Source organism: Schistocerca nitens, chromosome 9 (assembly GCF_023898315.1).
Source record: "Schistocerca nitens isolate TAMUIC-IGC-003100 chromosome 9, iqSchNite1.1, whole genome shotgun sequence".
NCBI classification, from domain to species: Eukaryota; Metazoa; Arthropoda; class Insecta; order Orthoptera; family Acrididae; genus Schistocerca; species Schistocerca nitens.
Window position 1 is genome coordinate 442,261,850 of NC_064622.1, and position 18,500 is coordinate 442,280,349.

General features: G+C 40.2%; 1 protein-coding gene across 1 annotated transcript in view; it reads left to right on the forward strand.

The window, feature by feature from the left end:
• LOC126204306 (histone-lysine N-methyltransferase 2D-like) overlaps positions 1–18,500 on the forward strand; it is a 338,750-nt gene that overhangs the window by 96,137 nt on the left and 224,113 nt on the right. Inside the window, exon 5 of the mRNA XM_049938692.1 lies at positions 8,066–9,341. Coding sequence (XP_049794649.1) covers positions 8,066–9,341 — 1,276 coding nt within the window. The remainder of the gene's footprint in view (positions 1–8,065; positions 9,342–18,500) is intronic.

Here is an 18,500-nt window from a genome sequence, read left to right on the forward strand (position 1 = left end):
ATTTAAATATACATTTGCATTATTTAGCTGAATGAAGTTTTTAATTATGCATAGAAACAACAAAGTTGTGCTTCTGCTGTTTCACTTAACAATCGTCATGATTGTGTGGAATGCATTTGTTCATTATTTCACTATTTTTCCGCCATTTATGTATACAGCTGTATGTCTGTTGCTTTTTCATGAGCTTTTCGGTTTTTTTTTTTTTTTTTGGGGGGGTGGGAGGGAAGGGGGAGGGGTTGTGGCTTAAAGATGTACTTTGCCTTTATTGGTGGGGGGTGGATTAAGATGTACTTCGCCTTATGGTGTGGAAGGAATGGAGTGGGACAATGGGTGGATTGGGATTACTGATCGGGTAGGCAATTGAAGGCCTAGTGGTGTTAGGTAAGTAGGAGGTGCTGCTTTGATGTTCAGAAGAGAAGGGGATGGTATTCATCTGTTGATATTTAATTAGTCTAAATAAAATTTGTTAGATAATGATTAACCATTTAGCAGGTTTTTTTTTGTGTAACTCCTTTTTTATCTATCTCCCTGTGTTGGCCACTATTGTCTAGTTTCATCAGCTTCACATGTATTTCTTCGTAATGAGATGATGGTTTTTCTTGCTAAAGATTTTATTGGGAAAAAATTACATTCTGCCTATGGAGGAGACAGATTGAAGAATTACACACATCTTCTAATTTTAAACACAGTCAAATTTATAATAAGATAAAATCATTAACAGTTTTTTCATATTATAAATATGGTTGTGCCCAAAATAAAAAGAAGTGTACCTGTTCTATTATTCATATTAATTTATGCTAACTGAACAAGTTAAATGATAATGAACATTTCATAAAACATTGATGAAGTACACCATAAAATAAATTGCTTTTGCTGGTGGGAACGTGGTACTTGCTAATCAATGTGTGTCATTGCACATTTGTGCTGACTACAGCAAGGTTAGAAATGGCCTCAGTTATAGTAATACACACACTTGTGGTAAATTATGAGTTCTGCAGAGTGGACAAATAATTCAATGAATTTTAATTTATCAAAGCTTTATTCAAGGTATTTACAGTAGCAGTTTAAAAGGGAAGCTGTTTAGGTATAATGTGGGAGTCCTTGCGCTATAATTATGAGGGTTGAATGAAATGTAATGCCTCCACCTTCGTTAATTGGTTTTGGATGGGAATATTTTAATAAATCAAACACAGAAATAACCCTTAGAGTGTGATCTTTAACTACCAATATTCAATTTTTCACGTAATTACCAGCCAATTGGATACGTTGCTGCCAACAATGAACAAATTTTCTGAAGCTGTTACAGAAGAAGTTGACACTCTGTTTCCACAACCACAGTCTCACAATTCTCTCAACGTTTTTATGAGAACCGTAATAATGTCCCCGCAGATCGTATTTCGTTATCGGGGAAAGGTGGAAGTCAGACAGTGCTAAATCTGGATTGTATGGAGGATGCTGTAGGGTGGTGAGATTCAATCTCTGAAGTTCTGCTGTGGTGGCACATGAAGTATGTGGTTTGGTACTGTCATGCTGCAGGAAAACATTTCCCTTTTCCTTTTGGACCCTTGTTAGATGTTTCAGAGTTCACAACGTTGTGATGTAACGCTCTGAATTTATTGTTGTTACACGATCAAGAAAATCAACATGGATAACACCAGCTGCATCCCAGAACACTATGGCCAAGATTTTTCCAGCTGAGGGCTGTGTCTTGACTTTCTTTCTCTGGGACTAGTCTTTGTGTCGATATTCCATAGACTGACGTTTCGTCTCTGGGGTAGTAATGGTGTACCCACATTTCGTTTCCTGTCATAATTGAATGGAGAAAGGCATCATTTTCATTCTCGTAATGCGAGAGGAGTTCCTGGCAAATTTCAAGTCTGTACACTTTCATTTCAGGAGTCAGCATCCAGGGTACCCATGGTACACAGATCTTCTGATAGCCAAGCAAAGCAATAATGTGACACACACACACACACAGTCTTGTGAAATGCCGATTGTGCTTGCAATTTCTCTCCGAGTGATACAACGATCGTCCTGAATCAAGCTGTCAACAGTTTGCTTATGAAACTCGGTGGTTGCTGTTACAGGACGTCCAACTCTTTGTCACGCAAGTCAGATGTTCCTGTCTCAACATCTTTAAACTTACTCGCCCAACGACACACAGTACTCACATCAACACAATCACCATAAACTCCTTCGGGGGTGACACCTTCTGCTGTCAAGAATTCAGTGACTGCACGTTGCTTAAATCGCATTGAACAACCATCTGTGCAGGGTTCCATAATTTACACTGTAACAACTCAACTATTCAGTGCTAAGGCTACCCGCCAACTGGAGCTGTAGAGAAGAGGCTATGGAACAAGCCAGTACCTGCCGCATACCAATGCTGCCAACTGTAGAAGAGTTACGAAGGTGGAGGCATTACTTTTCAGTCAACCCTCGTACTTCTATAGAAATTTAGAACTTCAAAATGGACTTTGAGAGGGTGGAGGAATGTGGTGATAGAGTACTTTCTGGTTAACAATCAAAAGATGCTCAGTAGGGAAAGTTGTCTTGTTATTGATGTAATCTGAATTTCCTGTTTAAGCATAAGAAGTGCAGTTTAGAAAATTGATGTTGCTGACCTTAGCGAAACTGCAGCCACATCCACAGAAATATGACAAAGACTCTCAAACTATCGGTACAATCTACCAGCCCCTCCTGAACAGTGTAATTAGATGTTCTGCGTAGTAACACACAGGCTCTCCTATCGGTATGGGAACTGTGGTGCTACATTATGCCACGGACTTAATTCTGAAGTATGACTCCTTAACTTTCTCTTGCAACTTCTGGAGATTGGTCAAAAAGCATACCCTGAATGCTGAATGATTTTTGAGGCTCAGTAGTATTGAGGTCCTGTGACCTGGGTTGCCACGCAAGTGTACTGATGTCCGCAGAGTGTGCTTTAAGCCATTCTGATACAATATGGAATTGTTGTGGTGGTACATTCTGTTTTTGAAGTTTCAGGTTGTCTGCTGGATGCCATAGGTGAACTAACAATTACACACTATCGGGTGGCAGAGTCCTGTACTGATCAATGATGCCAGATGGCGGGATATATATCTGAGGTTTCATTTTATCCTATTATAACATCTTTGATCCAAGAATGTCTTTACCTTCTTACCTGAGAAGTGTTTTATTGGTAAATAGGATTCATAGCCTCATATGAGTTTTGAAATATTCATTTCCTGACATCAAGAATGTTCCAAATTGTTACTGTGGTTCATCAGGCCAGTTGACCTTCCTCCATGCTTCACAAGTGGAGTTGTGAGTTTCTGTTCCCACATTAATTTGATGGTGAGCAGGGTACATGTGTGTTGTGGCTTTTGCACCATCGTAACAATGAGGTGGCTCTGAATGATGTAGTGGTGCACCAGTTGTTGAATTTGCTGCCGGTTTGTATTCTGTTACAGTCCACAATAGCTGACAGTGGCCCTAGTCAACATGTTGTTGCCCATGGAAGTTGATTCAGGGGGTAGTGGTGTTTTCCTAACCAAGGAACTTAAGTACACCCATGGCTAGCAGTATTTGAAAAGTTCAGTGCTTGCATGACATCAGAGAAGGAGTGTCTCATGAATTGAACAACTGTGGTTTGCTGATAATCACATGTCTTACCTTCCTTGTGCTGAACTGTCATACTATAAGCAAGTATAATTTTTGGTAGTATCCTGACCCCACTGATGAGATGTTGCGGTGGTAAGAACTGAAGTTGTATTCAGGATAGCAACAGTTCAAATCCCTGTTCACCCATCCACATTTAGATTTCCTATGATTTCCCTAAATCTGTTAAGGGTAATTAAAGAATGCTTCCTGTGAAAGGGAATGGCTCGTTTCCTTTCCCAAACCGATCTTGTGTTTTGTATTTATTAGCCTCATTGTTGATGCAATGTTTAACCCTAATCTTCCATCGAACTCAGCACCTATCCTTAATTCGTTTGCTCGTGAATGTACATTGATATATGACTGAAAGAGAGCACTTATAGAAAATGTTTTCCTTGTGAAATCCACATTGAATTAGTTACCTGTTCTGCATATTACAGAAAAACCTACTGCCAGTGCCTCTTTTTTAATGCACTGTCATTTCTGTGAAACATTAATACAGTCACAATAATTATATAGCCTGTGGGCAGTTTACCTCACAATGGGCAGTCGTGTGAACTCTGCTTGTGCAGGAATGTCTCTGGATGAACTAACCTATTAGCATTCCATTGATAGACAGACTCATACACACAAATCATAAATGTAATTGTACTTAGCAACAAAGAGAGAATTTCTCTCACCTCAAGCTCAAGCAGGCCTTTTTTATCTTATTTCTGCCTTCAATAAATATTGATGTTCCATCATTACTTATACTTGTTAAGTTTGCAAGCTATACCTTGAACATAAACAGTTATTTTGATGTAAAGTTTAAAAATCCACTGTTTCTCATATGTAGAGGGGGATTTAGCAATAACCAGTGATACTGTATGAAGACAGTGAAACAACAAAGCACAAACTGTGTATTTATGAGGTGGTAAAGGGTACACAACAGGGTTTTTTTGCTAAATGGAGACAAATTGTGAGAAATGATCCCTAAGAGCCCAAGGAGCAAAAAAGAGTATATGGACATAATAGCCAGAAATATGTCCCCAATGTTCTTGATGTTATAAAAGATTTTTGTCCATGTAGGCTTCAGTGATTGAAAGCACACATGAGAACACGCCAACCAAGTGGCTATATACTCAAGAGGCTAGTGAGTTGGCACACCATCATGTAGTAGCCTCATATACCCTTCATACCATCAAAGACACGCCTTCCGGCAGGGAAGCCAGGGTCGCATGCCCCGCCAGCTCACCTGTGAAACATTGCAGAAGGATGACTGGATTGAGGCTGAACTAGTTCTGATAGTTCACTTTCAGCATACTGTGGGGATTCTCTGTATCCCACAGATAGGTGTTCTGAAAGTTGCCAATACTGCCCCTTGTAATAGTAGCCTCATTTGCGAACAAGATGGATGACAGAAATCCCATCAGTATTGCCCATGCAACAAACCAGCGATAAAACTGACACTTTGGAGGAAAGATCGTAGTTAATAAGGCCTGCATCTGTTCTAAGTGATAATACAAAGTATGACATTTGTTGTGAAGAAAGTTCCACATGGTCATCTGACTTATCCATGCTGCTGGACTTGCTGCCCAATGCTGATACCAGGGTTACTGTCAGAGATCATCTCCATCTTCAAGTGAGTGTACCTCACTTGGAGCGCATTTCCAGCCATATGTCCATATGACCCTTTTTGCTCCATATCCTCTCAGAAATCATTTCCTGAAGTTTTTCCATATTTATCAAAATCATTGTGTGTACACTGATGTGACAAAAGTCACATGACAGTGAAACACACACACACATACAGATGGCAGTAGTACCACTCACCCGAGGTACAAAAGGGCTATCATTTGTACTCAGGTTATTCATGTGAAAAAGTGCTCAATGTGATTGTGGCCACATGACAGGAATTAAGACTTTGAACGTGGAGTTGGGCGCATGGGATTTTCCATTTTGGAAGTCATTAGGAATTAAATATTAGAGATACACAGCATCAAGAGTGTGCCAAGAATACCAAATTTCAGACATTACGTCTCATCACGGACAATGCAGTGGCTGACGGCTTTCACCTAATGACCAAGAACAGAGGTGTTTGCATAGAGTTGTCAGTGCTAATGGTCAAGCACTACTGTTTAAAATAATTGCAGAAATCAATCTGGGATGTATGACAAATGTATCCATTAGGACAGTGCAGGGAAACTTAGTGTTAATGGGATATGGCAGCAGATAACTGACACTAGTGCCTTTGCTAACAGCACGACATTGCCTGCGGTACCTCTCCTGGGCTTGTGATCATACTGGTTGTAACCTATACAACTTGAAAACGATGGTGTAATCAGATAAGTCCCGATTTCAGTTGGTAAGAGCTGATGATAGGGTTAGTGTGTGCTGCAGACCTCATGAAACCATATACCCAAGTTGTCAACAAGGCACTGTGCGAGCTGCTGGTGGCTCTGTAATGGTGTGGGCTGTGTTTGTATGGAATGGACAGGATTCTCTGGTCCAACTAAAGTGACCATTGACTGGAAATGGTTACGTTTGGCTACTTGGAGACCATTTGCAGCCATTTCTGAACTTTATGTTCCCAAAGAATTTTTATGAATGATGACGCTGGGCTGCAATTGTTTGTGACTTGTTTGAAGAACATTATGGACAATTAGAGCGAATGATTCAGCCATCCATGTTGCCCGACATGAATTGTTTTGAACATTTATGGTTGGTTTGTGCACAAACTCCTGCACTGACTACACTTTGGCTATAGAGGTAATATGGCTCAATATTTCTGTAGGGGACTTCTGGCAACTTGGTGAGCCCAAGCCATATCAAGTTACTGTGTTATACCGGGCAAAAGGATGTCCAACATGATATTAAGAGGTATCCCATGACTTTGGTCACCTCATTGTATGCCAAACACACACACACACACACACACACACACACACACACACACACACACAGGTTCCAGTATCTAGACATGTGAATGCTATTATTACATACGAGGTGTGGCTAGAAAAAAACCGGACTAGTACTGGTGAAACAATAAAACGAATGCAATAAGGCTGAAAGTCACGTGGCCTGTCACGTGACTCTCGCTCCGCCTACTGCTCGAGTTTCATCTGCCTCCTGCACTCAGTCTGCCCGTGGCGTCTGTTTTAAGTAGTTGACGTTTTGTCTGTGCGTCGGAAAATGTTGAGTGTACAGAAAGAACAGCACGTTAACATCAAATTTTGTTTCAAACTAGGAAAATCTGCAAGTGAAACGTTTGTAATGTTACAACAAGTGTACGGCGATGATTGTTTATCGCGAACACAAGTGTTTGAGTGGTTTAAACGATTTAAAGATGGCCGCGAAGACACCAGTGATGACACTCGCACTGGCAGACCATTGTCAGCAAAAACTGATGCAAACATTGAAAAAATCGGTAAACTTGTTCGACACTTTCCTTGTCAACTCCTGTTAACTCAGACACTGCTCTGATTGTTAAAAGGTGATCTTGTCGAACAAGTTTACCGATTTTTTCAATTTTTGCATCAGTTTTTGCTGACAATGGTCTGCCAGTGCGAGTGTCATCAGTAGTGTCTTCGCGGCCATCTTTAAATCGTTTAAACCACTCAAACACTTGTGTTCGCGATAAACAATCATCGCTGTACACTTGTTGTAACATTACAAACGTTTCACTTGCAGATTTTTGTAGTTTGAAACAAAATTTGATGTTAACGCGCTGTTCTTTCTGTACACTCAACATTTTCCGACACACAGACAAAACGTCAACTACTTAAAACAGACACCACGGGCAGACTGAGTGCAGGAGGCAGATGAAACTCGAGCAGTAGGCGTAGCGAGAGTCACGTGACAGGCCACGCGACTTTCAGCCTTATTGCATTCGTTTTATTGTTTCACCAGTACTAGTCCGGTTTTTTTCTAGCCACACCTCGTAGTCAGGGTCCTCCCTTCTCTAATCTTTCCAGGCTTGAGTTGGTGGGTGACGAGAAACCAGAAGGCTCATCTAGAACAGCACTGCACACAAAAGTATGTCCACAAATTCGAGTTCCAGTCTGATGCAGTTTTAACTTGTCACAGACCTTCAGTCTACTAATTTATAGATGGCATAGGTGATAATTTATAGTTCCATTCTCCTCAGGAATAAAATATTGCATTGTCTTTTGTAGAATGATTGATGCTGGATGAGTTAACCAGCCACCATAGAAGTGTTTTGACTTTCAGGTGCATTAATATATTGTTAGTTTCTTGGGGATTTTCATGATTGTGATGTTTGACTGCAGGAATGAAGAAGAAAACTGTTGAATGTAAGATATCTATTTTAGTTATGAAAGTAATTACATTGTGGAGTTCTTATGTAGTTAATATTTTATATATTTCGTAAATGATATTTATTGGTGTAGAACTATTAGTAATTAAAGTTTTTTAATTGTTTTTGTAGTGGTGCTCCTGTTGATGGCAACAGTCAATGCATTGAGCCAGTTCGTCCTGTTCGGAGACAGTATCAGAGGACTAATTCATCACGCTCACGCTCACAGCAAACCACAACTAAGAAGTCCTTGCCAGTCACACAACCACAAATACAGAAGCAAATTCTGGATAATGCATTTATTCGCAAGCAAGTATTAGCTGCATTATCGCAGCACCAACCTCAACAACAGAATCAAACCAGACAACAAAATCAACTACAACCCCAGAATCAATCTCAGCAACAGAGTCAACTGCAGCCGCAGAATCAGCTTCAGCCGCAGAATCAGCTTCAGCCGCAGAATCAGCTTCAGCCGCAGAATCAGCTTCAGCCACAGAATCAGCTTCAGCCACAGAATCAGCTTCAGCCACATCAGTCCCAGAACCTAACCCTGTCTCGTATTCAGCATCAATCTCTTCTGCAGCCTCAACCTCATCAATCTCTTCTGCAGCATCAACCTCTGCCCCAAACCCCATCACAACCTCAACCTCAAGCCCAAACCCAACCGCAACCCCAGCCTCAACCGCAACCCCAGCCTCAGCTGCAACCCCAGCCTCAACCCCAACCCCAAACCCAACCCCAACCTCCACCCCAACCTCCACCTCAACCCCTACTCCAAACCCATCCTCATCCTCAATCACAAACCCAGACTCAACCCCAACCCCAACTCCAAATTCAAGCCCAAACTCAACCTGAGTCTCAGTCACAAAACCAATCTCAACCTCATATTCAGGTTCAAGTTTCACAACAGTCACAACTACAACTGCAACTTCAACCTCAGACCCAATCTCAACCTGTTTCACATCAGCAGCCTCCATTGCAGCATCAGTCTCAGTGCCAACAGCAGCAACAGATATCATTACAGCCACAACTGCAGCATCAGTTACAGCAGCAGCAGCAGCAGCAGCAGCAGCAGCAACAACATTTGCAGGAGCCAAAACAGTTGCAACAGCAGCTGCACTCAAACTGCCAGAAGCAACAACCACAGAAGCAGGATTCAAAGCAGACAAAGAGACAGCCACAGAAGCAATCACAAAAACAGCAGCAGCCACATACTCCTCGGAAACGCTCAAACACTAAGCCAAAGCAACCCAAGACTCCTCAGAAACATCATGTGCAAGTTCAAGCCCAGCAGCAGCCTCGCACGGAACAGCAACTGATCATCCATCTCTCTAACAATGAAAAACGGCTGTATAAGTTTTCTGTGGCTCCAGGACATCAGCTTACTATACCGCAAATGCTTGAACAGGTGAGTTATATGTTAATGTATATTATTTAACAGTTCATTACCACAGACGCTGAAATTTGTATTTGGTTTCATTTCCTCATTGTTGTTGTCCATATGATTGGCATGTTGAACAAACAATGTATTAACAATTACCACTGAATAATGGTTTTTCACTCTGATGAGAACATGATGAGCTTTGAAACACTTGTGTACATTTTAGCATTCTTTTGGAATGATGTCAGTATTATCACAGTATTTTGCAGCTAGTTATATTCTTCAGAAAATTGCATTTTGAATAAAAAACATTCGCTGTCATAGGCTGACGCTGTTACCCGTTGCCTCTGTTGCTACAGGAAATGCAGAATGAAACGGGCATACGGGTTAAATTTCATCAGTTTCTTCGTATTTGTGATGTTAATTGGTGGTGATACATTTAATTCTATGGATATTATTCAAGCCATTGAGCAACAACGTATTTTCAGAGATAGCTACGTGCACATATGTGCATGATGCACATATTCATCAATGTTTCTTATCAGAGGGTATCGTGCTGTTATCATCTTCAGAGGCACTCAGTTATCGTGAAGTCTTATGGGCCAAACAACCATGTTTTCTTGGGCTATACTGTTTACACAGACAGGCATTTGCAGAGATTGAACATTTTTATGCTTCTTTGTTTGGCTACATTTGATTGCACAGTGCTTTTTGTTAGTTGTCATTAGTTATGCAATACAGCAACAATATGTAATGTAACACCTTGTCTCGTTACCCTAAGCTTATCCACGATAACACTATGCTAGCACATTGAATGTCATATCAAAACAGCTAAATGATAGAGAACATGAAACAACATTTATATAAACAAGCACTTCAACATAACTGGTGCATCCCAAGAGATGACCATTGGTCAGTTGATTTAAATGGTGGGAAGTAGAAGCACATAACAAGAGAAGCCATCACTTCTGCACCTCTGCCGGAAGGAAATGAACCAATTGTAGATACTTTTCGGACTGACCCTGCACATTTTCAGGTAAGTGTATTCCTTCTCTGTGAAGGAAAGTAATACTGACTGGGAAGTGTCCTAATTATTGCTTCAGTTTATGTCCATGCTGAGTATGTGAATAGCTCCCTCTGCTTCAATCCGAAGTAAATTGCAGCACAGTACTGCTCTCATACACACACGTACGTGCGCGCACCCTGCTTGTCAGAGAAGTACAGTGCCCAGCATTTTGTTTACATACCTCTTTGCTATTCATCAAATTCCCTTAAACTGACAAAATATCCAGAAGTATATTCATTCAAGCCAACAGGCCAAGATGGGCATGCTAATAAAATATGGGCTGTGCACAAGGGGTGCATCAGAAGCATAAGGAAAACAGAGGCAAATATTTATATTATGCTATTTGATTAGACAACACCATCTCTACTTTGACCACATCATTCAGACTATTTATTAAATTTTGTATAAATGAGTTATATTTGCCATTTTTGTTTTCTTCAATATAACACATAATTTGTGAACATAACAGGAAAATGTTAGTGGACTTCAAACAACACCACATGTTTCCATCAGATGTGATAAGGATAGCAGGAAATACAGAATTGTAAAAAGTTACAAATCTTACACCAATTTACAGTGAAATTGTTGAACCAGTTTCTGATTTTTTTTATGTTTTCAGTATTTAGAGAGAACAAGAGAAGCAAAACAGTCTATTAAACATGCAATCAAAAATGCATATCTTAAGAGCTATGAGCACTTGTTCAGTAGAAGAGACATGATCCACAGTAGCAAAGATGGACAAGTATTCATAGCTCTTAAGGCATGCATGCCCATGTTTACTACACTTTTTTACTTCTAGTTTTGTGTACTTTCAGTTGTATGCCTTTACGCCTTTATGATACACCCTGCAGAACTTTTAAAACGATATTTCTGGCATGTCTCACCAAATAGTCGATGTAGTGAGTCATTGACAGTCACATAAACAGACTGAAAATTTGGCTAGCTTTCTGACTGATGTGTCAGTAGTTGAGGTGGCCAATAACAGACTGATATCTACAAAAAGGTAACACACAATAAGTTGATTTACAGTATGTACAGTTAATAAATGAGGTGTACATAACTTTGTATAACTGTAGGTCCTTCTGTGGCAATGAGTTATATACAGCGAGAGTAATGTTAAATGAAACAAGTTTACTGGTAACAGTAAACTTGTTGTTTCATTTAATGCCAATAAAGCCTAACCTAAAATGTTCACATTTATAGAGAGTAATGTTCTCAACAGTAACAAAGAGGTAGTCCGAATGCTGATACACACTCTTAAGTCATTGAGACTTAATAATGTTTAGTGGTGTCATGCTACATCAATATATTTTCCTCACTGCATCTTCCATACCAATATTGCTAAGTGTGGAAGATCACTGAATCAGGGTGACGCTCTGAATTATGGCTGCTTAAAAAGACACACTGGCCAATCAATTCATGTGAACCTATGTCCTCTGGTGGCATGTATGCAAGGCACCACCCATCGCAGAACAGTGAGCAATGGAAGAGCAACTTTGGCCTCTGGTAAGAGGTTTACAGATTAACTTTTTTTGAGCTAGAGAATATATATATATATATATATAAAGAAAGATGATGAGACTTACCAAACAAAAGCGCTGGCAGGTCGATAGACACACAAACAAACACAAACACACACACAAAATTCAAGCCTTATATATATATATATATCTGTGTGTGTGTGTGTGTGTGTGTGTGTGTGTGTGTGTGTGTGTACACACACACAAAACATGTTGTGCTTATTGAATTCACCTGCTCAGACTGCAGCCAGCTGCATTGTGCCTATGAACAATATAGAAGAAACTTTCTGGTTCACTGATGATGTCTACATGATCTGGAGCCAGGGCCAAGAAACCCTATCCTCATTCCTGTACAGCTTCAACACCTTATCTCCTATGTTCACTTCACCTGATCCTCCTCAACCCAACCCGCCACCTTCCAGGATGTTGACCTCCACCACCCTGATGGCTTCATCCATGCTATCTATATGAAGTACACTAACTGTCAATAGTACCTACATTTTGATAGCTGTCATTCCCGCCACATAAAACAGTCACTTCCATATACTCTGGCATCTCACGGACTGTGCATCTGCAGTGACAAGAATTCTCTTGCCCAGTATGCTGAAGATCTTACTAAAGCATTCACATACAGGCACTGTTCTCCAAACTTAATCCACAGACAGTCTGCACTATTTCCTCACACACCCATAATCCTCACACCTACCCCAAGAATAAGCCACAAAAGAAAATACCCATCATCACCCAGTATCATCCTGGACTGAAACAACTGAACCATATCCTTGACCTGGGCTTTGTAATTATTTATCATCATTCCCACTAATGAAGAACATCCTACCCACAATCCTCCTAATCCTAACGAGATATGCTGCCGCCCACCCCATGTATGCGGTATCCTGATCCATCCTTGTGCCACACCCAACCACTTGTTATAAAGTGAAAAGTGCAAGAACTGTCAGACACCCACTTGGCACATCGTAACTTCAGCTGAGTCACAGGCTTATCCTATCCCATCAAAGGAAGAAACATTCTTTCCACCTCAATGAATGGGCACTGCCGAACTGTGGTCATGAGAGAAGTTGACCAACGAGTGGTGGAATGTACTGTTGAGCAGGGAATGCTCGATTTTGGTAGTTGCTTCAGAAACTTGTCTCAACTGGACACTTCTGCGCCCCCCCCCCCCCCTTTCCTGCCAACCCCAGCTTTTCTGAACTATATTGACAGAAGTCGTTCTTGCAGCAATATCCCTTGTTCTTGTAAGCTTCCTGGCTTTGGTCTCCATTAGCCCCTGCACCTACCTCCCCCCCCCTCTCCCCCCTCTCTCCCCTCTCTCTCCCCCTCTCTCTCCCCCTCTCTCTCTCCCCCTCTCCCCCTCCCCCCCTCCCTCATCCCCCCCTCCGCCCCTACTTGTACAATACAGTATTGATCAATTTGCTTTTGATGTAGTATTTTCGTAACTGGTATAACTTCAGAAGGGGATGCAATACTGTCATAATAATCCACTAACTCTTGAGCCACGAAATCTTGATTTAGTCAGCATTTTACAGTATTACAAATGAGGGACTGTTCAACGGATTTGTCTTATGCTTCACAGTGCTTTGTGGAGTATGTATGTAGAACCTAACTGAAAATTTGTATTTTGAATGAAATGATCCTCACTGGCATTTCATTCAAAGTGTAAAAAATTTAGTGTGGTAATATTTTTCACAGGAGGAGGACATGGAGGGCAGATCACTTATTGTTTGAGTACTATGGTCTATAATTTCTGTTACAGGAAATACATTATGTAATTACAAACTGTCTGTGTAGCTCAGTAAGAACTATATGGTTATTATCAGGCCAGAAAGAAACAACATGGAGACATAGATACATCACTTAACTAAGAATAAATTATAAACTTTGCAAATATTAGACTGTGGCTGGCCAATACTTAACCTATTTCAGCTGTACTGATTTTAGCTTGTGGGAAGTTCTCCTTGGTGCACAAGCCTGGAAATAGAAAACACTCCAAGAAGTGAACTGAGCTCTGATCAGCCCCACTTTCAGGGAACACACACTCTACACTGAGACTTCCTCTCTGTAGATTAGTTCAACTCTGTGTGAATCCCAAAATGGTGTCAGATGAGTGACTGTTTTTTAAGTCATCAGTCTTCTGACTGGTTTGATGCAGCCCACAGGAATCCCTCTGCTGTGCCAACCACTTCATCTCAGAGTAGCACTTGCAACGTACATCCTCAGTTATTTGCTGGATGTATTCCATTATCTGACTCCCTCTACAGTTTCCACCCTCTACAGCTCCCACTAATACTGTGGAAGAGGTACTGGTAGAATTAAAGCTTCGAGGACGGGGCATGAGTTGTGCTTGGGTTGCTCAGTTGGTAGGGCACTTGCCTGCGAAAGGCAAAGGTCCCGAGTTCGAGCCTCGGTCTGGCACACAGTTTTATTCTGCCAGGAAGTTTCACCATGGAAGTTATTCCCTTATGTCTTAAAATGGTGTTGTATCATTCTGTTGCCGATTCTGCAGAGTATCTCCTCATTCCTTACCTCATCAGTCCACATGATTTTCAACATTATTTTGTAACACCACATCCCAAATGCTTTGATTCTCTTCTTTTCCAGTTTACCCACTGTCCGTGTTTCACTACTATACAATGCTGTGCTCCAAACTTAAATTCTTGCATTTCTTGCTCAAACTAAGGCCTATATTTGATACTAGTATACTTTTCTTGATCAGGAATGCCCTTTTCGCCAATGCTAGTCTGCTTTTTATGTTGTTCGTGCTCTGTCTATCATGGACCATTTTGCTACTGAGGTAGCAGAATCCCTGAACTTTATCTACCTTGTTAGCACTGGTTTTGGGGTTAAGTTCTTTGCTGTTCACATTTCTGCTACTTCTCATTGCCTTTCTTTGATGTACTGTGAGTCCATATCCTGTCCTCGTTAGACTGTTTATTCTATTCAACATGTCCTGTAATTCTTCTTCACTTTCAGTCAGGATAGCAATGTCATCAGCGAATCTTATCATTGATACACTTTCATCTTGAATGCTAATCCCACTCTTGAAACTTCATTTCATTTTCGTCATTGCTTCTTCGACATGTAGATTGAACAGTAAGTCCCATAGACTACATCCTTGCCTTAGATAATTTTTATTCCAAGCGCATTGTTGTTGTTCCCTCTTGGTAATTGTACATATTGTGTATCACCCATCTTTCACTATAGCTAACTCCAATTTTTCTCAGATTTTGAATATCTTGCACGATTTTACATCGTTGAACTCACTCTCTGTTGTTGTGGTTGGTTTTTTTTTTTTTTTTTTTTTTTTTTTTTTTTTTTTTTTTTTTTTAAACCCCCCCCCCCCTCTCCCAGGTCAACAGATCCTATGAATGAATGTGTCTGGGTTTTTATTTGGTGTTGCTCCCATTAACAATTGCAACATCAAAACTGCCTCTCTGGTGCCTTTACCTTTCCTAAAGCTAAACTGATCATCATCTAACAGATAACTAATATTCTTTTCCATTCTTCTGTATATTATTCTTGTCAACAACTTGGATGCATGAACTGATAAGCAGATTGTGCAATAATTCTCGCACTTGTCTGCTCTTGCTACCTTCAAAATTGTGTGGATGATGTTATCCCAAAACTCTAATGCTATATGCCAGTCTCATAGATAATACACAGTAACAAGAATAGTCATCTTGTTGCCACTTCCGCCAATGATCTTACAAATTCTGATGGAATGTTATGTATCGCTTCTGCCTTATTTGATCTTAAATCTTCCAAAACTCTTTTAAATTCTGATTCTAATGCTGGATCCCTGTATTTTACCTCCTCACACATGTTTCTTCTTCTATCACATTGTGGGCCAAGTCCTCCACCTCATATAGGCGTTATATTATCACCCTTGCTTTTAATTTCACTGAAGGTTGTTTTGACTTTTCTGTATGCTGAGTCAGTCCTTCTGACAATCTTTTTTTTTTCATGAAGACATTTCGTCTTAACTTTCCTGCACTCCCTATTTATTTTGTTCCTCAGCGACTTTTATATCTCTATTCCTGAACTTCCCTTAACGTTTTTGTAGTTCCTTCTTTCATTGATCAACAGAAGTATTCTTCCATTACCTATTGTTTCCTCACAGTTACCTTCCTTGTACCTACTTCTCTGATTCCCATTTTAGAGACGCATATTCTTCTTCAACTGAACTACCTATTGAGCTAATTATTATTGCAGTATTTGTAACCTCAGAGAACTTAAAGTGTACCTCTTCATTCCTTAGTACTTCTGTATCCCACTTCTTTGCGCATTCATTCTTCCTGACTAGTCTTTCAAACTTCAGCCTACTGCTTTTCATCATTACCAAATTGTGACCTGAGTCTATATCTGCTCCTGTGTACGTCTTACAATCCAATATCTGATTTCAGAATCTCTGCCTGACTGTGAAGTAATTTAAGTGAAATCATCCCATATCTCTTGGCCTTTTTCAAGTATACCTCATACTCGTGTGATTCTTGAACAGGTTATTCACTATTAATATCTGAAATTTATTGCAGATTTCAGTCTTTCTTCTCTCATTCCTAATATCGAGCCTATATTCTCCCACAACCATTTCTTCTACTCCTTCCCCTACAACCGCATTCCAGTCCCTCATGATGATTTATATCCCTTTACATACTGAAATATCCGTTCAATGTTTTTGTACACTTTCTCCTTTCTCTTCATCTTTCGCTTGCTATGCCATCATTAATACCTGAACTGTTGTTGTCATTGTTGGTTTGCTGTTGATTCTGATGAGAACAATATTATCACTTAACTGTTCATAGTAACTCACTCTCTGCCCTGTCTTTATATTCATTGTGACTCCTAATGCCATTATATTATTTTTTGCTGCTGTTGATATTACACTATACTCATCTGACTATATAAATCTTTGTCTTCTTTCTGTTTCACTCCACTGAACACCCTATATGTAGTTGTTCCTTTTAGCAATTCAGTTTTGAGATTTTCTAACTTCCCTACCATGTTCAAAGTCATGACATTCCATGCCCGTACACTCATAGAACATTATCCTGTCATTGGTTTTTCAATCTTTTTTTTCATGGTCACCTCCCATTGGCAGTCCCCTCCTGAATATCTTAATGGGTAACTAGTTCAGAATCTCTTGCCGGTGAAGAGATCATCATGACACTTTTTCGATTACGGGCAACATGTCCTATGGGTACACACAATGTGTTTTTGATGACTGGTTTCCATTGCTTTCTGAATCCTCGTGCTATTGATCATTGCTGATTCTTCTGCCTTTAGGGGCAGTTTCCCACCCCAGGAACACAATGTCCTGAACCACAGTCTGCTCCTCTGTCCTCTTTGGCAAGGCTGTTGGTAGACTGAGGGTAACTTCTTATGCTGGAAGTCATTGGCTGCTGCTGCGCATGATTTTTATTCAAAATTTATGCAGTGGCAGGGTTAAAACCTGGGACTGTAGACATTTTGATTACAAGTCAAATATGCTACCCTAGACAACAGGTCAAGGAGAACAGCTAAAAAAATGTTCTATATATGGTTAGACATAATGAGAGCAGATATTTTATGTCTATTCAAAAAAATGCATATAAGGATAAACAGTATGACATAGGGTTTTGTGAGAAAATATGTAAAATCAAACAGTGAGAAACCCAGGATAGAATGTAACAATATTATGAAAAGGATAGTTGCTACTCACCATATAGCAGAGATGCTGAATCGCAGATAGGCACAACAAAAACACTGTCAGAAAGTAAGCTTTTGGCCAAAACAGCTTTTGTCAAAATCACACACACACACACACACGACCACAGAGTCTGGCAGCTGAAACCAGACCAGCCGCCAGTGTGTGTGTGTGTGTGTGTGTGTGTGTGTGTGTGTGTGTGTGTGTGTTTTTGTTTTTGACCAAGGACTTGTTGGCAGAAAGTTCAGACATCGTAACCACGTTTCAAATGCTAAAAGGCTGTGAAGAAATGGTCTCTGCACAAAATCATTTCTGAAAGAAGGCTGAAGTTTGTGGGGCATATTGTAAACATGAAAGACAGAAGAATCCCCAAATTACCACTGTTGTGGAAACCATTATATGGATACAGAAGTGGAGGAAGACCGAATGCTTGGGAATGAACTTTTGCGAAGGATGTTCACTACATGGACAAGAAATGGGAGGAAAATGAAAACCTTGCAGTTGATAGAGTTAGCAGGATGAAAGTTATTGCCGTGTATGCTTCTTATTGGAGGAACTAAGTCTAAGTGTTAAATAGTTCCATATATTAAGAGATTTGGGTCAGTCACAGGTAGAACTGTGAAATTATCATCTCCAGACCGAGATTAAATAGTGCAAAAATTCATCTTGTATAACCAGTTAAGAGGTTGAATTAGAGGGTGCTCTCCTGCTGCCAGTTAACTTGCACTAATTTGTTTGTAAATTTGACTCAGATTTGTAAAATAATGGCCAAGCAAGTAAAATTTATGTAAGTAATAAGAAATTGTTTCTCTAACACAGGAATACTTAGAGAGGAATTGTTCAGCTGCAGAAGGCCTTGATAATAGATTTTGACATCCAAGTATTATTGGTGAGTCCAG